This window comes from Syngnathoides biaculeatus, chromosome 18 (genome assembly GCF_019802595.1).
Source record: "Syngnathoides biaculeatus isolate LvHL_M chromosome 18, ASM1980259v1, whole genome shotgun sequence".
In the NCBI taxonomy this organism is placed as follows: domain Eukaryota; kingdom Metazoa; phylum Chordata; class Actinopteri; order Syngnathiformes; family Syngnathidae; genus Syngnathoides; species Syngnathoides biaculeatus.
In genome coordinates this window covers 14656387-14675501 of record NC_084657.1, presented here as the reverse complement: position 1 = coordinate 14675501, position 19115 = coordinate 14656387, and the positions used below count along the sequence as shown (strand labels likewise).

The following is a 19115-nucleotide window of genomic DNA, read 5'->3' as shown; positions in this document are numbered from 1 at the left end:
ACTGGATCTGCTTCTAATATTTTTACCAAATTTGGCATCGTGCAGGTGTGCCTAATGAAGTGTCCGCTGTTTCTTACCCCTTCAGACGTTCCCTGTTGGTGGTGGCATTTTTAAGGCATTTTGGTAAAAAGGGAACATCTTTTAAATGTTTTGGAATCGTCTTGGGCATGTTTTTTTTTTTTTTTTTTTTAATATGACAAAATTGGCAAAGGTACAGACAAAAAAAAATACTTGTCACAAATAAATGTACCACAGAAAATGTTGAAATATAACGGGGGGGGGGGCTCAAAATACAATCCAACCAATTTTCTGAGCCTCTTATCCTCACAAGGGTCGCGTGCATGCTGGAGCCAATCCCAGCTGTCATCGGGCAGGAGGCGGGGTACACCCTGAACCGTGCAGCACTAATGGAATCCTTTATGGTAAAATAGCTTCACTGTATTTGGCCTGCATATATATATTTGTCCACCAGGTGGTGCTACGGTAGACCATTCCAAGCATAGTGTTTGTTTACCCTGCTCCTGAAAGGAAAACTCGCTCTTTTTTTTATCCCACTTTTTACAGTCGTTTTTGAAGGAAGTGACTTTTTTTTGTTGTTGTTGTTGGGGGTGGTCTTTAGAGAACCTTTACACACTATTCAATTTCCATGTACACACGCTGTAAGATCCAAGTCAGTTTCGACCTGGGCCCCCCAAAAATATCTTTACAATAATAGTCTTTATCAAATGAAGAATTGCAGATCATTTTCAAAATGTGTTCAAAGTATGTCTGACATGAGTAAATGATGGTTAATTCTTCATATTTGAGGGAAAAGTGAATAATTTTTGCAGGTGGCAATCTAATTGCATGATTTCATTTCTTTTTTTGTTTCACATTTTCAAGATTTCTGCAGGACCCTTTATAAATTTGATGGTAATGCATACAAATAACCATTTAGGAATATTCATCACCAAAAAAAAAAGTCCGGGTGATAGCATTTTTTTTATTGCTCTCAAATGTCAAAACGGGGTCAAATTGGGCCTGAACATGAAAAAATGTTCAAAATATATGGCAATATTTTTGCAGTACGGTAGTGTTTAACTATAAGACGTCATACTGGTGCAGTTTCTAATATTTTGCTTTCACGAGCGAACGATCGGACTACGTTGGGACGCGGAGCCGGCCGACCGCCGCCTTTCTGGGCGGCGTGGCGGACGCCGGCCACTCCGCTCCCGCAGCAGACGAATTCTCTGAGCGAGACAATGGGGGACACGCCGCTTTCCCCTCCTCCTGGCGGCGGCGGCGGCGGGGTGATGTTTCGCGGCAGTTGCTGTAAACCGAAAATGTCAAACTTGCAGACTGAGCGTCGCCAGCCGGGCTTGCGTCATCAACCGGACCAGACAGCACCAGCGGCGGCGGCGGCATCGTGTATCCCTCCGCACTCAAAAGGTAACCAAAGAATTTTCAAATAAAATACAACCCATTTTGTTTATGTTATTTCATAGTTAGTCGCTGTGTCAATGCTCGTTTGTATAGATTTAGTTGAGTATTTGGTTTAAAAAAATAAATAAAAATAACGTCATGCACTGATGCGTTCAATGACTTGAACTACACACGTTAAAACATGTTTGTCAGGTGGAAAGCCGGCGGAGGGATCTGGAATACGGGCACTGCGGTTCCAGTCAGCCTGACGCCGCGGTGGCTGCTGCGGCGCTCGGGCTGGAGCCTGCGCGAGCCCAAAACAGGCTCCAGTGGGCCTGCCCGCCTCGGACCTGCTGCGGCAAGCGCCTGACGTCGCCACCGGAGACACTTCCGTCTGCTTCCTTCAAAACAAAACCACGCTCAGTCAAGGAATGTACCTGTTTTCCCGCGTAAGATACAACTGATTTTATTATTTCTCCCAATTGAAAGCGGGTTCCAGGTGTCAAGATGCCCCAAAGAGCAACAGTGGTCGACATATTTTTACAAGAATACAGTATTTCATGTCATGGAGAAATCTGTGCATGCTCACTGATGTTAAAAATTAAAAAAGAAAAAAAAAAAACTGAATAGCGCATATAGATTGAGTGGTATGTCGATTGGTTGAAGCCAATTGGCCGCCATCTTGGTACTCCCAAAACGTGTGGAGGACTTGGTTTACGGGTTGGGTTATGATGGGGTTTTTCCTCAAAGTTTGGTATGTAGAATTAAAACTGGTCATGTGACATGTTGACATTTTTTCACTTCTGGTAACATGAAGGATTTTTAATTCGACTTGGTAAACCAAAAAAAGGCTCAGTGCAAAGGAAAGACATAATCTAAGGGCCCGATTAACGTGACATGTTAACTTTTCCCAAAATACGCTGTGACGCACTATCATCATAACAGAGCAAAAAACTCTGCATTTTTTTTTTTTTTGTGAAAAAAAATGAAATTTTAAGTCAATCAGTTAGATATATTTTTGGAATTGAGGACTCGCTATGGGAAAACATGCTAAAGCCATTGTTCATTTGTTGTCCCTGCGACGTCCTATTTCAGACATAATTTAAACTTGTTTCCTTGCATTGGAAAAATTCAATTTGCAGAGTTCTGTATTATGAAATTCATCAAAAACTTCACAGAAAATGTGTTTTTTTGCTTCTCCACTGATGAAGTTTGGGAAAATATTGACATAGCTTTTTCACAAAGAAAACGTCGGCCTATAAAGGTGAAGCAGAGAGTGAACGGTGAACAACAACAACCATAAACAAAACTTTGTTCAAGTGAATTAAGCTCTTTTTTTTTTAATTTACAAACAAACTTTAACAGCGTCAAAGTAAATCTTTCTAACTTACCTGTGGAATGTTTTCTCACAGCCACGAAACTACCAATTAATGCAGTTAATCACTGTCGCTGCCCAGGTCGGCGCGGATGTTTTGGGAGTATCAAGATGGCGTATGGTGACTTCAGTTTTGGTGGCCATTGAGGCATCCAATCTTTTTTTTCTTAAAAAAAAAATCTGTTCATGCTGATGGGCAGATAAGTCACATGCCTGATGGAGAAATCAAGTAGTCCCAGTGCTTCAGTAGTGTGTCAAATGTGATTCTTTAACTTTGGTTAGCCTTTCCGCTCAGCCATTGTCAGAGAAGCAGATGGTCCTCATTATATAAATTATCCCAACTATGACGTCACAATCGGGTAACATTCCCACTGGCATTTTCAGAAATAAGCGGCTAGTCGTTTTGACTCCGCACCTGAATACAGTGCAGTAAATATCTTTTATTTTGAAACACCCATAGCGGATATGCTCCACTCAGTGCACGCGCGCTCCCCACACACGAGCAAGACGCACACCTTTGGAAGTTTCAGTCGCGACACGCTGCGTGGACCTCATACTACTGCTACCACTAAAGTGGGTGAGACATTATTATTGTTATTATTATTATTATTATTTGCTGTCCACATTCCATTTGTTCAAAGTTGTAGAAATTGTTTACATGCTTAGATTGTCTAGGAGACTTTTGCACTGAATCTCACGCGAGGTGAAGCTTTTAATAAAGATAATGACGTCATAATTTGTTTGAATAATATCTAGTCAGTCATGCGTAGGGTTTACAAATGACACAATTGTGCGTGTGTGTTGCCTGCTTGTTTACTTTTTTTAAACTAGGAGTGGGCGTGGGGGAAGAAGAAAAGGAGGAGGGGTGGGGGGTTTGTGTGTGGGGGGGGGGGTCCGAGTGATAAAGCATTAGCTAATTGGACTATCGAAACCGGCAGACTGTGTGACGCCGGTTTCCATAAAGCAGTTGTGGGAGTGTGTGTGTGTGTGTGTGTTTAATAAATTAACAATTAAAAAAATATATATATTTTTTTTCTTTTTTTTTATGTCATTGTGAAATAATGCGGGTGACCTGCTCACTCCTGGTGTGATGCGGCATCGTTTTGAGCAGATGATGGAGAGACAGAAAAATAAACACACACACACACACACACTCACAACTCTTCCTCCTCCTCCCTCCTGTCCTGTCATGTGTTCTGGCCAGACAGTTCGGCTCCTGGGCGTCTTCACAAGAGAAAGAGAGACGCCACAAGAGGACTTTGCTCTTCCTCCTCCTCCTACCCCTCCCCGCTGCCTGGAAAACCTTCTTCTTCCTTCCTTCCTTCCTTTTCATCTCTAGCATCTTCTCACCTCTCTCTCTCTCTCTCTCTCCTCTCTCTCTCTCTCTCTCTCTCTCTCTCTCTCTCTCTCTCTTTCTCTCCCCCAGACAGACGCACAAGACTTGACAGAATCACTCGGATAATAAAGTGCGTATCAAAGAAAAGAAGTCGGCACGTTCGCCGGCCGAATCCAGCACGCGTCATCAAAAAAAGGCAAGCGAGCGTTTTGTGACAAGTGAACAGTTGTTGCCTTGTTTTTTTATTTCTGCAACAATGACTCAACCATAATTTGCTAATTCTGCAAAAAAGAGAAATCAGCATATTCATCATCGCATGCAGCACGCATGGGGCAGGTTTGCATTTTTTTTTTAACATGAATTGACAAAAAGTTGCTAATAATTGCAGGTCTGGCAGCAGGTCCCGGGTTCAATCCGAGACCCGGCTGTGTGGAGTTTGCATGTTCTCCCCGTGGCTGAGTGGGTTTTCTCCGGGCACTCCGGTTTCCTCCCACATTCCAAAAACACACAACATTAATTGGAGACTTTAAATTGCCCCTAGGTGTGATTGTGAGTGCGGCTGTTTGTCTCTATGTGCCCCTGCGATTGGCTGGCGACCAGTTCAGGGTGTACCCCGCTTCTTGCCCGTTGACAGCTAAGATAGGCTCCAGCACTCCCCGCGACCCTTGTGAGGATAAGCATAGAAGAAAATGGATGGATAATTGCAGGTTTGCATTTTCTTCACCGCATCCAGCAGTCATCGCCAAAATCCACATAGAATTTTTTTTTTTTTTTTTTGGTCAATCTCCTTTCACACTTGTTTGACATTAACCCTTTCCGGGCAGGGGTTCTAAATTTGCGCCACGTTTAATATAATCGAAAATTTTAAGTCCAGAGCATCATTATCTGAAAGTATCATATTTTACAACAAAATGTCAACCTTTTATTTGGTCCAGAGAGGGTTAAATCAATGATAAGTCACCAATTAAAAATAATAGACTTGCTAGTGATAAGAAAGTGAGAAGTCCAGATGATATTTCATACATGAATCACACTAGAACAATAAACCAAAAATATAATAAAAACAAACAAATGGAAAAATAAACAATACATAAATAAAATAGCAAAAGTGAAAAAAAGGCTTTATTCGGCGCATTCATTCCTCACCACATCAAAAGCCAACTTCACATTTTTAATTTTTATTTTTCCACACTTGTGTGCCAGATAGCTAATGATAAGTTGATCATTTAAAAAAAAAAAAAAATTGTCATTGGCAGATTTATCACCAAAAAGCAAGCACCCATTGTGTGACTCCTCTCCCCACTCTGGACAGATGGCGCAAACCTCGACTCGCACCATCTAACCGGGAAGCCTCGGGCACGAAAATGAACTCGTCCACGTCCATCACGTCGCTCTTCTCCTTCACCAGCCCGGCGGTGAAGCGCCTGCTGGGCTGGAAGCAGGGCGACGAGGAGGAGAAGTGGGCCGAGAAGGCCGTGGACTCGCTGGTGAAGAAGCTCAAGAAGAAGAAGGGAGCCATGGAGGAGCTGGAGCGGGCCCTCAGCTGCCCCGGCCAACCCAGTGAGTGGCCGCTTCGCGAGATGCGTACCGTATATTGAAAACCAATGCGAGATTGTCCAAATGGCTTCGGATTAATTAATTAATTAATTAATTAATTAATTTACTTAGGAAACGGTTTGGCCATTGACAACAGCAAGGGAACATGCTGCTAGATTTGTGCCAACCCATAATAAACGGCGATACAAGTAATAAAGCACGTGTTGATAGTTTTGCGCCCTCTGGTTGATTTATGACGGCCTAAATAAGTACTTGGATGTTATTAAAATCAGCATGCAGCAAGGCGAACAATACTCTCAATTTCAATGAGAAATACAGTATGTTGATATATTTATGGCTTCTCGCTGATTTATGATCCCACAAATAAAACCGTGACATTGGAACATGTAACGACATGCGTAATATGATTGGTAGAATGCACCAATTGTCAAAATGGAAAGTGCCTTTTTTTAATTTATGACAGCCTAATTGAAGTACAATTCTCTGATGAGGTCATAAAATGTAATCACTGTTTGTCAAGGCAGATTTAAAGGTCAAGTGTCATGCCTATAGATATTGTCGTGAAAAATACATGGAACATTATTCATTTGAATGTCGATACATAAAAATTAATATGAGCGGAGAGCGTGTCGTTCATGCGGAAAGTTGCGGGAATCTCATTCGACATCCAAGTGGTCGCCATATTGGCTGCATCTTCTGTCCGCGATGTCACATTGCCGCGACGACGACGACAACGTCCCGGTCAAAGCGCCTCCCGGTCCGATCCACCTCATCTCCGCGCCGCGACGAGCCAACCCTGTGGCGCCGCGTCGGGCGATCGCGGCTTCGGCCGGGGTGGCGCATGGAAACATTTTGCACCGCTGATTTGCGGATTACGTTTTTTCCATTAATAACATACTAAAACTGATCCATTTCATGACAGTGGACCTTTAATTTCATAGAATTTTTAAATTGTCCCTCAAGACGTGTCCAAATATGACGTAGCACCCTCATCCTCATGCAGTCGTCACGGTTTCTCAATTTATCAGGCAAGTGCGTGACCATCCCCCGCTCCCTGGACGGGAGGCTGCAGGTGTCGCACCGCAAGGGGCTGCCGCACGTCATCTACTGCCGGGTGTGGCGCTGGCCCGACCTGCAGTCCCACCACGAGCTGAAAGCGCTCGACTGCTGCGAGTTCCCTTTCGGCTCCAAGCAGAAGGACATCTGCGTCAACCCTTACCACTACCGTCGCGTGGAAACGCCAGGTAAGAGGCAACCGGGCTCAACAGGAAGTGTTTTGCGTTTCTACGCTTGCTACGGAATGGGAACTGGACCTCAATTGTCATTTTCCAACACGGGGTACCCCCCTAGTGCTGCCGCCCGTCCTGGTGCCGCGTCACAGCGAGTTCAACCCTCAGCACAGCCTGCTGGCCAAGTTCCGCAACGCCTCGCTGCACAACGAGCCGCTGATGCCGCAGAACGCCACCTACCCGGACTCCTTCCCGGCGCTCCCGGGGTCCTCGTCCTCCTTCTCATCCTCGTCGCCGTCGTCGTCGTCCCACGGCCGGTCGCCAACCTCGCAGGGCTACCCCGACTCTCCCGCCAGCTCCGCCGAGCCGGGTAGCCCCTACCACATCGCAGGTACGACGCTCCCCCGACTGGATTTTCTAAACATCCTGCAGTCGGACTCAAAAGTCAAAACCTTTTCAAATAATGTGTTAGCGGGTAGCGTTAGCACCTCACAGTACGAAGGGAGAAGTTCCCTCCGTTACCAAGATTAGCAGCTCGCGCGTTAATATTTCTCCATAAGAACCAGTAGAATTGATCAAGGCTATTACTGTTCTCCACCGCAATCCGTTCCAGAAGGCGGTTCGAGAAGCGATTTGTTCGAAAATCAAATTGATATTTCCCACGTCTGCGTCACAGAGGCTGCGTTGTACACGATAACAACGCGCGGCGTGGGTCAGCTGGTCGTGCCGCGCGCGTAATATTTCCGTGATTTTTTTGCGGTGCGTTCGAATTCACAATAACGCACCGTGAGTGAGCTGGTCGGGCCGCGTGCGTTGGACACTCTAAATTGCCCCTAGGTGTGACTGTGAGTCCGGCTGCTTGTCTCCATGTGCCCTGCGATTGGCTGGCGACCAGTTCAGGGTGGACTCCGCCTCCTGCCTGTTGACAGCTGGGATAGGCTCCGGCACTTCCGCGGGCCTTGTGAGGATAAGCGGCTAGTGGATGGATGGAGGTACAATAACTTTAACTATCCCAATAACATGTCGAGGGAGTGATGTTCCCTTGGCTGTTAAAGTTAGCATACTAGTTGTCCACAAGGCAGTTGTATTTTTTTTTGGGGGGGTGGATTTTTGAAATTTGAATGCAGTATTTTAACCTTGGAACAATTGGCTCATAATGTCCATATTTCCTGATGCTTGGCCATGAAAAAGTTTGTTTTTGTTTTTTTTCCCTTCCCAGCAGAGACTCCGCCTCCTCCGTACAGCATGATGGAGTCCAGCCCGCAGGAGGACGTGAAGCCCGGCAACTCCACGGCAACCACAAAGCTCACTTTCTCCGCCCCGCACAGAGGCAAGGACGCTACGATGAAATTATTATTTTTATTATTTTTTTTTTTGCGGGTTACGCTCACCGTCCTCCCTCAGATTTGCGTCCGGTGTGCTACGAGGAGCCCGAGTACTGGTGCTCCATCGCCTACTACGAGCTGAACAACCGGGTGGGCGCAACGTTTCACGCGTCGTCGCGCAGCGTGCTGGTGGACGGCTTCACCGACCCGTCCAACAACAAAAACCGCTTCTGCCTCGGCCTGCTCTCCAACGTCAACCGCAACTCCACCATCGAGCACACGCGGCGGCACATCGGCAAAGGTCATTTTTCTTTTTAGTCACCCACAGCATATTCAAATAATAAAATAAAGCAAGTCCTGGATCACAACTAAGAAGCTATAATTTTATGGCTTAGTGCAGGTGGAACATTGACTGCTTCGCATATCTGCCTCGCAGTTCAGGGGCCGCGGGTTAAAATCTGCCCTATCACTGGACACACATTTTTAAATTAATTAATTAGGTTAATTTAATTATTCAAATTACTCATTTTTTTAATTTAGAAATTTCACACAATTTTAGAAAATTAGAATCGTGAATAAATTTGAATGTCACACTTATTTAAAAATAATGGTAACAATAAAAGCATAAAACTGATTCTTAATCCAACCAGAAAAAAAATAAAAATAAATCCTCATCCTTGAATTTCTTGGACTCCTACTAAATAATCACTTTATTGTTATGGTGGCTAATCACGCGAGCTCTTGATCTTAAGACATTTTTTATGTGCATGCATCTGTGGCCATAAATGAATGACACCCCCGCCCTCGCAGGCTTGCACTTGTACTACGTGGGCGGCGAGGTGTACGCCGAGTGCCTGAGCGACAGCAGCGTGTTCGTGCAGAGCCGCAACTGCAACTTCCAGCACGGCTTCCACGCCACCACCGTGTGCAAGATCCCCAGCGGCTGCAGCCTGAAGATCTTCAACAACCAGCTCTTCGCGCAGCTGCTCGCCCAGTCCGTCAATCACGGCTTCGAGGTGGTCTACGAACTCACCAAGATGTGCACCATCCGCATGAGCTTCGTCAAGGTGAGGTGCCCTCGGAGCTTTGTCGAGTCCGACGGGGTCAAACTAACTAAGCTACGCTAATGTGACGAGGGGACAAGAATTCACTTTGAAATAACAACGTGAATTTTACAACATGAAAATTTCCAGTGGCATTTTTATTTCAAATCCTGGTGGCACATATTTTCTTCCATAAAGAAGTTTTTGCTGCCAGCCTTTGCTTTCCGAGTTGCATCTGGGGGCGGAGTCAAAAGTTAATTACCTGGATTTGATCATCTTTTGTTGTCAAAGGCTCAGGAGTCCAGCATGGTGGAACCACGCAGATTTGTACCTTTTTGATAACAATCATCCATCCATTTTCTTTGCCGCTTATCCTCACGAAGGTCGCGGTGATTGCTGGAGCCTATCCTAGCGGTCAACGGGCAGGAGGCGGGGTACACCCTGAACTGGTTGCCAGCCAATCGCAGAGCACATGGAACAATCACGCTTTGACTATTATACAATTGTGCCGTGTTTTAGGGCTGGGGGGCTGAGTACCACCGACAGGACGTGACCAGCACTCCCTGCTGGATCGAGGTGCACCTGCACGGGCCCTTGCAGTGGCTGGACAAGGTCCTCACCCAAATGGGTTCCCCTCACAACCCCATTTCCTCCGTGTCCTAGCAAGCAAGCGGGAAGGTGCTGCCGGGGGCATCACCACGAAGGGGGGCCCACGGCTCCTCCGCAAGCCTCCAGGTTCTGGTCCTTGTTTACTGTGAGACAGACTTTCATTTGGCTTCTCTACATCTTGCTGTTGTTTTCGCTGCAGCACTTATTTGTGTGCGATTTGTCTTTAAATATTATTATTTTAACATACTGACATATGTTTGTGCTTATATTAAATTTTCTTTCAAGTTTAAAGTGGGATCAGGTCTAATTTATTTACTGGAGATAAAGACGTCCAATGCAGTGTGAACACTCTACAAGAAAACTCAAATATACATATTTATACAAACATTATTTTAAGCAATATCATAATCCTATCATGATAATTCTCATCGCAATCGTGACATTTTTTTCTAAGTAAATGGACGTGTACACCCAAACAGTATATATATATTAATACATGTATAAACTCTGCATTCTTAAGTGTACAAAACATGTACACGAATAAATGTGTGCATATACTAAAACAGTACACATGCATATGTTTACTGTATATTCAATCATATCTGCTGCTATCTTCTGGCATGTATAGCTACTTACGATCATATTCGGGTGATAAAAAGTTACTCCCTCGGTTCGTGACGTTTCTTTTCTTCTTCCGTTCGTGTAACGTCAAATATCAGCAGACTTCGACTTGACAGCAACGACAACAAAATCATCAACAAGTCAAAAAAAAAAAAAAAAAGGGCCCAAAAAGGCATCTTGGACCGATGTCCTTTCAAACGTCAATATTATAAATAAATAAAATAATCCGGTGGTTGACGGTCAGCATCCGCTGAAGTTGTGCTGCAGCGCCAGGCTTCGACTCTGCGCCGCCAGGACGTGCTGCTGCTGCTGCAGGAACTGGATCACCTCGGGACTCCTCAGCAGGGACTGCCGGACATCAGCAGAGCGTGTAAACGTGACGGGGGGGGGGGGGGGTTGTTGTTGACTGGATTGCGGTCGCGGTGCCGGTGCGACTTACCAGCCTCTTTTGGTTGAGCACCTGCTCGATGAGGGAGGGTCTGGCGGGCCGGTCCCCCATGCCTCCCAGACGCTGCTTGTTGACGGACACGGGACGCTCCTCGCAGTTGTCCTGAACCCAAACAACAGCGATGAAACCAGCATCCACACACACACGGAGTGGTACCGCCATTTAAAAGTGACCCCCCGCTAACCAGTAGAATGTCGGAGTACTTAAAGGTCAGATGTCATCCCTGTAAACATTCTAAAATAGATATTGAAATGAAAAATTATTCATGATTCACTTCAACGTCCATACGAAAAATTAAATATGAGCGGAGAATGCCTCATCCATGCGCAAAGTTGAGGAAGGCATATTTAGATGATATGCGGATCACTTCAAACAAACAACAGACTCCCCGACAGTATGTAGCGTACTCAGTTGCGAGCGATGACAACGCCGTGGCCCGGGCGGCACGACGCGGCAGCCTTCGCCGGCGAGCCCGATACGGAAGCCGTCCGACGTGCACAGACACATTTAGCAACGCTGTCGTACGTACGCGGATCTTTTGTTACGTTATGAGAGACGGTTTACGTGGTCCGCCCCAAACGATTATTTTTTTTTAGTACCTCTATGCACACCTACCTGTAAATTTGAACCCACGTGCAATCCATTTTTCATGACGAACTGGGTCTCTTGGAAACTTATGAAGGGTAAATCCATCCTCCCGAGTGTGGGAACAATAGCCAGCAATGTAACGAGCCGGCATTTTGGCTAACATGAAGGAACTACGAGCTACCTTCCCGCAGGTATAACTAATGGAAAGAAACAAATCCGCTTGAGCGCGCAACTGCCTCAACGTCACTTCCTGCTTTTTGTCAAAAACAAATCTCTCGAGAGGATTTTCATGGTGGGAGTTCCAAAAGCCATATACGTCAAAATCATGTTTTGTGGTGAAAATACGCATGGTTCCATACCGGCTGCCGTTTTTTCATGAATAAGATACTAAAAATCGTGCATTTCATGACAGTGGACCTTTAATGAAACACTTACGTCCATTTTGTTGGTGGACATGGCCTGGTCGCTTTTCTTCTTCTTATACTTGTCCTTGTACATCTTGTTGCGGTGCTTCTTGCACATCCAGGGCTTGCGCTGCTTGGCCACCTGCGTGGTGGTCTCGGTGCAGCCGTCGTAGGTGCACTGCTTGGGCGCGGCGCCGTCGCCCTCCGACGCCTCGTCGTCGTTCAGCTCCTCCGGGCTGGCGGCGCTGTCGCGCGGGTCGGACGCGTCCAGCACGTCAATCTCCTCGTCGGCGTCGTCCAAGTCCATGAGGTCGGCGGCGGCGGTGGCCTCCATGGGGATGAGCGTGATCACGTCGCGGCTGTCCACCGAGCGGCTGTCGCCCACGATGTAGCGCTGGCCGTCCTTGGTGAGCAGGATGGCCTTGGAGGAGTCTTTGCGGCTCGACGCTTCTTCGTCGCTCATCTTGCCGATAGAGTCTCAAGCTAAGGAAGCTAATAACGAGCTAACAACAACCGAGCGGTGGCAAACTAGTGTCGAGCTCCAGCCAGTCCGTGTCAGCAGCGGTTTGCAAGCCTACCACGCACCTTTAGTCATAAACGAATACCCGCAAAAGGTGGCTCTCGTTTATAAACTTGATAGTATACAGCGACAGTTGCGTACTGTTGTGCAGCGGTTCTTCTTCGTCTTGCTTTTTGTTTTTCTCACATCATCGGCATGCTCTCTAGCGCCGCCCTAGTGGCGTAAGAACAGTACATAGACCGATGCTCTTTTCCCTCATGGTTTTTTTTTTACGTTTTTAGTTTGAGAGACCAGTTTTATTTGAGGTAAGCTGTACATCAAGATTTTTTTTTTTTAAAGAAAAAGACTTTGGCAATACTTATATATATATATATTAATAGGATACTTTGGTATATTTTTGGAGAAAACGAGATTTTTTAAAAGAAAATATTTTTAGTGGTGAAAAAAATTGACTTTTTCAAGAAAAATACATTTCTTTGTAGAAAAGGTAGGATTTTACCATTTAAAAAATGAAACATTTTGGAGAATGACTTTTTCTACCTAAAAGTTTATATTTTTTGACAAAGTGAGGTATTTTAATTTTTTTTTTTTGTGGAAACTATAAAGTATCTTATATATATAATATTAATAGGATATTTTGGTATATTTTTGGAGAAAACGATTTTTTTTAAAGAATATTTTTGGTGGTGAAAAAATTTTTTTAGTTTTTATTTTGGGAGACCAGTTTTATTTGAGGTAAGCTGCACATCAAGATTTTTTTTCAAGAAAAACACTTTGGAAAGAATTTTAAGATCTGTATTAATAGGATACTTTAGTATATTTTTGGAGAAACTGAGATTTTTTTAAAGAAAATATTTTTGGTAATAAAAAAATGGACTTTTTCAAGAAAAATACATTTCTCTGTAGAAAAGGTAGGAGTTTGCAATTAAAAAAAAAACAATTTGGAGAATGACTTTTTCTTCATAAAAGTTTTATATTTTGGACAAAATGGGGTATTTTTAATTTTTTTATTGTGGAAATAACTTTTTCTTAGAAAAAAATCCAATTCGTGGAGAAAGACTGGTTTGGAGTGTTATTTCAAGACCTTCTTGAGAAAAGATGTACTTTTAGAAAAAAAATCTGTAATAGTCAAACAAATTTAAACATTTTTTGAAGCATTTTAATAATTGTTAATATCATGTTATTGTTGATAGAGCACTGTTGAATAGAGGTACATGTATTGGTTTTGCAACAGGCGTAATGGTGTAGTGCAGCTGTCACAGCACTTTGGTGCCCGCTTGTTGCTTGCCGTTCGTCGATTGGTTCGTATTGATCGCAGTCAACACAATTGACGCGTCAGGCGAAAGAGACGACTGCGAGAGAGAGAGAGAGAGAGATCATCGGTCCCAAGGAAGCCATGCTGGTCATCGGGGGAAAGACTCAGGAATTTTGGTTTGCGGTGGCCATTTTAAGGTCACTTCTGCCATTTCAAAGGCTGTGCAGACTTTGTCCAAGTGCTACCAAATTTGATCCACGTACACGATTCAATTTTGTCATGGCTTGACCTGCAAAAAAAATCTTCATTAAAGTGGAAATCCAGTGCTTTGCATGAACACTGTATCCAATATGTCACGTAATATGTATCCAATTTTACAATGTGATGTTAAATCCTCTCTCGTGTTTTGAGAAGATTTTTTTATCGACAAGAATTTTCAGGGGCGCTGCCATTTTCGCGAGTCACATGACCTACGTGGGCGGATGGGACGTGTTACGTGCCGTTCCAAACGCTCGATTACATGGGACACCATTACGCCCAGCCCTGATTTCTCATATTTCTCCTCATCTGACGAAGATATAGCAGTATCGGTTGATCAGGAAGACAGAGGAACACTTCCATACAGATTTGAATCTGTGGCTGTAAATAATGTTGAAGATTCGGATGGTTCTCCGTGCGGAATGACGAGACTCGGAGGCCTACGCGCCATTTAAGTTCGTAAACAAAGGCCCCCGGGAGCACCGGGCCGGCAACCGCGGATGGTTCTTCGGACGGGAATGGCGCGGAGACTGACGGGCGATCTCCGGCGGCGGGCCGCGAGCCGAGCTTCCGGGCGGCGCAGGCCGTTAGCCCTGGACGCCGAAGCTAGGCTAAAGGTCTCCCCGGACGTCGAAGCCCCCCTTCGTATGTGACTTGTGAAAATTCCACCGCCGCTGAAAATTCGTAATTGTCGATAAAAATCTTCTCAAAACACTAATAAATGAGAGAAGATTTAACATCACATTGTCAAAATAGGGTACATATTCATGAATTATTGGGTACACAGTTCATGGAAAGCACTGGATTTCCCCTTTAAGCCATGCCAGACCATAAACAGGAAGTCTGCCATCTTTGTTTTGCCGCTTTCTTTTGAGACATTTCGACAGAGCACGGCGGCGAAGTTTGACGGTGGCGCTATAAAACCCCACAACTGGACCAGATGACCCCCCCCCCCCCGTTTGACTTTTCTTTGCGAGTCAATACTGAACACGTCGGATTTTGTAATACGAACAATAACAGACATTATTTAGACGCTACGGTGTGTCTGTTATGCTGAACTCGTGAAGAATGAAGATGATGAGTGAGGTTTTTCCAGGTGCCAAGTAAAAAAAAAAAAAAAAAAACAAATCCACTTGAGTGCTGCTGGTTCTGTATGTTTGACATCAGCGAGGTTACACCTTTGTCTGCTTCGGGGTGGGGCCTTTAGTGAGTTCGGGGGAGGGGGGGTAATCACGGAAACATGTTTGCTACACACCAGCAGTGAAAAAAAGCGGCACTCAAACGTACGAATGGCAACCGAACGCAGCGTCTCAGTGCGCGCGACATCACCGGAAGGCAACACCAATGGTTCGTCTTTGTTCCATTTTCTGACTTCCTTCCACCGATCGATCGACAACAACATCTCTCTGTGAAAAAAGGGAACTACGTACATAATATAATATTATATCTATATATATATATATGCATGTGTAAAAAAAAGATGAAGGTCATTGGTCCATATTGCCAAGGATGTTCCATCACAGAAAGCCAATGACGGATGACACAACTTGGAAACAAAATAAACTACTCCTCTAGGAAAGACATCCATGAATTCTCTCGCTTTTTTTTCTTTTTTTTTTTTGTCCTGCTGTACATTTTCCTCTGAAGGTATTCCCTCCCTCTTCGGAGCAGATGGAGACGCGGAAGGCCGACGTTCGGGCGGGACATGTCAGGTTCGCGAAGGCATCACATCCGGGTGGCGTCCTCGTCCGAGAAGCGACCTCTCCTTATCAACAGGGGAGGCCTGAAGGCGAAAATTCACATTTTCATAAATTCAGCCCCGCAAGACAGTTTCACCGAGTAACACGAAACTTCAGTAGACACGTCGAACATGAGTAGACGCACAAAAAAGTCTCAAGAAACCATGTCCGAGGGGACACAGGAAGTCAGCTATTTCCCGTTGAAGCAGCCATGTTAGGCTCATGTCCAAGAAATTTTGTCTGACATCGCACACCTGATTTCAAACGCAGGCGCAATCTTGGTTTGGTGAATTCACATAAAAACACGTAACTAACCAGGAATCATTTCAGAAAGGCGTAAGAATGGGGGCGCGCTGCTATGTTATCGGTTGCTCAAATGAGCGTTGTAATGCGTCTCTCTTTCGACAGCCAGCTGTGATCAAGAACCAGTGCGAGAAAACAGAAGCAGTTAGCAACCAAACGGCGACAACCGCGGCTGTCTCGTATTAGCAGAGCCGATCTAGCAGCTGTGAATGCAATGTATGTCTCCCAAATCTGTATTTTCTGTTTTATCATAATAAGTTTGCCAAAACGGGTTACCACACCGCTAGCTGTTTCATGAGTCGAGTTAAAAATGTAGCCGTGGAAGTGCAGAAAGAGGTGCAGGATCCGCTTGGGACTCAGCCCGGTCGAACCTCTCTCGCTCCCTCTCGGTAACAAAAACGAAAATAATAATCTAATCTAATCTTGGGGTCTTGTTCACGAGCGAGGGAAGAATGGAGCGGGAGAGCGACAGACGGATCGGTGCAGCGTCTACATCTGCATCAGTAGAGTGAAGCCGGCCCGGTGCCCCGGATGTAGTCACGTGGTCAAAAACAGCCTATCGGTATCAAATGTGAACCTTGTAAACTAGACAAATGGGCAACGCTAAATTGTGAAATTGTTGCAAGAAGATAATCATAACACATGACACCAAAACAATTAAGTCGCAACGTCGGCGCTTGATCGTGTATCTTAAAAATTCGGCCCTCGGCGCTGCCATGAATAAGCAGCATGAGATTTGGTAAACATGCCGATCACGAGTAGACCCTCAAAATAATTTCAAGAAACTGTGCTGGAAAAGAGACAGGAAGTCAGCCATTTTTGGTCTGAAGGAGCCTTTTCAGGGTCAATTTTAGCCAGGGGGGTCTTTCAAAACAAGCTCCGCCTACAGATTTTGAACGATTGCTGGCAAATTCCAATCTTGGTTGCCGGCGATAAATAGAGACAAATTTGAGTTTTGGTCACTGGATGTGGCAAATTTTGATCACTCGCCATGGAAAATAAAATTTTTCACTTGGCGGCGTAACGACTGGCAGAGTACCAAGAACAGACCCAGAGAAAACTCTTCGATCCATACCCACAAAAGACAAACGAGGTCTCTCGGTTCGGTTTGAAGTGACTTTTTTGGGGGGTTGTGTGATGTGTGACGGAGGACCCGGCCGGGCCTACCTTATCCAGTACATGGCCGGGTGCTGGTGGAAGTCCAGAGATCCGGATCGCTGCATAGAAAAACTTCCGTCCAACTGAGCACAGACGCACAAGACGGCAGAGTCAGAAAAACACATCCAACAACTACACACAAAATCAAGACGTTTTTATCGTTTCCTGTTGGCGGACAAAATAGCGGGGGCACGTGGTCTCCGCTTACACAAATAAGCGCCTCGGTGTCGTCGCCGACCTTCGGCGCGGTGTTGAAGTGCTTCTTGATCTTTCCCGCCACCGACAGCTGCCGGTCGTTCTCGCAAAGACCTTCATCCTGCATCCCAGAAAGGACAACGTCTTCAATCGACAAAGAACCGCTCGTTTACGACACGAAATGGTGACGGGAAACGCGCTTACAGTGACCCATGGATGCTCCAGGACCTGCAGGGCCGTGTATCTCTGGTCCACCTCCACCTCTAGCATGGATCGGATTAGCTCCTGAGAGCCCCCACCCCGACAAAAAAAATATAAAAAACATACAAACACTGAGTAACATTCTAGCAATATCTAAGAAGAATCAAATTTCATTTAAAAAAAAAATGCCTTTACCTTGGCTGTGTCCGACACGTTGTCCCAGTACGGCAAAGGAAATTCCACCTGGCCCATCAGAATCTGGTCGAAGAGAACCTCCTGATCCTCGCTGCTCCTGCAAGAAAACGCGCAGTGACGTCGGCCGCCGCTAGAGGGAGCGGTCCTATCGTGCCCGAGAGGCGACTCCTTACCCTCGGAAAGGCGGAAAACCACACAGAAGGATGTAAGTGATCACGCCAGCCGCCCAGATGTCCACTTTCAGGCCGTACCTGAACGCAACACAGTCAGCCTCAGATAAAAGAGTAATAATAAGAATCAAAATTAAAATGTACCAAAAAATCCATTCAAACAGAAATCATATCAAATCCGAAAAAATGTGTCAAAATCCAAACTGTAAAAATCAAGACAATGATAATAAAATGCGCAAATAATACAGCAAAATAAATGTAAATACATCTTGATAATTCAACAAGGATCAATAGAATAAAAGGTTGATTCAAGTTGACTTGCAAGTCCAAATATCGTATAAAATAAAAACCCAAAATAAATGAAAGAAATATTCAAATATCATGATAAATAAAACAAGGAAAATGTAAAATGCTACAAATAATAACTGAAATATAAATGATGGGTAACAAATATTAAAATATATAAATAATATATAATCAAAAGAACAAAAGTGGATTCTAAGAAAAAATATAAAATCAAAACTAACATTAAATTCAAAAGTAAATATAGAACTATAAATTAAAATCAATTACAGAATTTTATTCAATACCAATAAAATAAAAATCTGAAAAATATAACAGAATAATGAAAAATACTCATGATGTAATGGAAATAAAAAATATATATTAATAACTATCTCTCTCTCTCTCTCTCTCTCTCTCTATATATATATATATATATATATATATACTGTATATAGTCATAGAAATACATGTATATATATCATTTTACAAAAATAATATAGAACAAATAGCTTAATTCTAAACTTTAAAAAAAATCACTCAAATAAAAATACAAATAGTGTAGATTAAAATCTGAAAATTGAACTCCAATTACAAACAATATTTTATCAATTGAGCACTCAAATGAAATGACCTACAAATCCAAACATCAAGTGAAACAAAATCAACTCGAGAAAAACAAAACAAAACATGATACCGAATGAAAAAAGTCCAACCCAGACTTGGGCCTTACCCCGTTTCTGCAATGATTTCAGGTGCTACATATGTTGGCGTGCCACAGACGGTGTAAAGGGGTCCGTCCACCACGGTGGCCAAACCGAAGTCTCCCAGTTTGAGGCTCTTGCTGCCGTCCGCGTGCTCGTACACCTAAGAACGATAAGTAGTCTTCTGCATACTTTCTAT

The 19115-nt window shown here is 44.3% G+C and overlaps 3 protein-coding genes and 1 long non-coding RNA gene across 9 annotated transcripts in view; 1 reads left to right on the top strand and 3 right to left on the bottom strand.

The window, feature by feature from the left end:
• Window positions 1-726: 726 nt before the first annotated feature.
• On the bottom strand, window positions 727-3227 carry LOC133492162 (uncharacterized). Its single transcript, XR_009792564.1, has 2 exons — window positions 2793-3227; window positions 727-1802 (listed from the first exon to the last, which is right to left on the bottom strand). It is a non-coding gene; the product is annotated as an uncharacterized LOC133492162 (long non-coding RNA).
• Window positions 1726-10108, top strand: smad9 (SMAD family member 9). Of its 4 annotated transcripts, none has more exons than XM_061804172.1 (10): window positions 1726-1850; window positions 3237-3353; window positions 4203-4308; window positions 5425-5672; window positions 6698-6913; window positions 7020-7289; window positions 8118-8228; window positions 8303-8524; window positions 9034-9290; window positions 9786-10104. In XM_061804172.1, the coding sequence occupies exons 2-10, from the start codon at window positions 3242-3244 to the stop codon at window positions 9927-9929; spliced, it is 1686 nt and encodes a 561-aa protein (XP_061660156.1). In that variant the 5' UTR covers window positions 1726-1850; window positions 3237-3241; the 3' UTR covers window positions 9930-10104. The 4 variants fall into 4 exon arrangements, with proteins under 4 accessions (XP_061660156.1, XP_061660155.1, XP_061660154.1 ...); XM_061804171.1 differs by having other exon boundaries at window positions 1732-1850; window positions 3237-3349; window positions 4207-4308; window positions 8121-8228; window positions 9786-10108; XM_061804170.1 differs by having other exon boundaries at window positions 1732-1850; window positions 3237-3349; window positions 4207-4308.
• A 185-nt stretch (window positions 10109-10293) lies between these two features.
• Window positions 10294-12711, bottom strand: rfxap (regulatory factor X-associated protein). Its single transcript, XM_061804181.1, has 3 exons — window positions 11968-12711; window positions 10936-11046; window positions 10294-10844 (listed from the first exon to the last, which is right to left on the bottom strand). Exons 1-3 carry the CDS (start codon window positions 12397-12399, stop codon window positions 10737-10739), a joined length of 651 nt encoding a protein of 216 aa, XP_061660165.1. The 5' UTR covers window positions 12400-12711; the 3' UTR covers window positions 10294-10736.
• A 2022-nt stretch (window positions 12712-14733) lies between these two features.
• Window positions 14734-19115, bottom strand: part of dclk1a (doublecortin-like kinase 1a) — a 32921-nt gene continuing 28539 nt past the window's right edge. For all 3 annotated transcript variants that reach the window (XM_061804165.1, XM_061804166.1, XM_061804167.1), the window contains 7 exons: window positions 18946-19079; window positions 17934-18011; window positions 17761-17857; window positions 17569-17649; window positions 17378-17485; window positions 17179-17252; window positions 14734-15752 (listed from right to left, as the gene is read on the bottom strand). In XM_061804165.1, coding sequence (XP_061660149.1) covers window positions 15695-15752; window positions 17179-17252; window positions 17378-17485; window positions 17569-17649; window positions 17761-17857; window positions 17934-18011; window positions 18946-19079 — 630 coding nt within the window. In that variant the 3' untranslated portion in view covers window positions 14734-15694. The remainder of the gene's footprint in view (window positions 15753-17178; window positions 17253-17377; window positions 17486-17568; window positions 17650-17760; window positions 17858-17933; window positions 18012-18945; window positions 19080-19115) is intronic.

Excerpts from the sequence above, each read along its gene's own strand:
- smad9 (XM_061804170.1), top strand. Across the intron at positions 4,309-5,424 it reads GCACGCGTCATCAAAAAAAG|ATGGCGCAAACCTCGACTCG; the intron begins GCAAGCGAGCGT and ends CACTCTGGACAG. Across the intron at positions 8,229-8,302 it reads TTTCTCCGCCCCGCACAGAG|ATTTGCGTCCGGTGTGCTAC; the intron begins GCAAGGACGCTA and ends GTCCTCCCTCAG.
- rfxap (XM_061804181.1), bottom strand. The coding sequence starts at position 12,399 with ATGAGCGACGAAGAAGCGTCGAGCCGCAAAGACTCCTCCAAGGCCATC. Across the intron at positions 11,047-11,967 it reads TGTCCACCAACAAAATGGAC|GACAACTGCGAGGAGCGTCC; the intron begins GTAAGTGTTTCA and ends GTTTGGGTTCAG. Across the intron at positions 10,845-10,935 it reads TGCTCAACCAAAAGAGGCTG|TCCCTGCTGAGGAGTCCCGA; the intron begins GTAAGTCGCACC and ends GATGTCCGGCAG.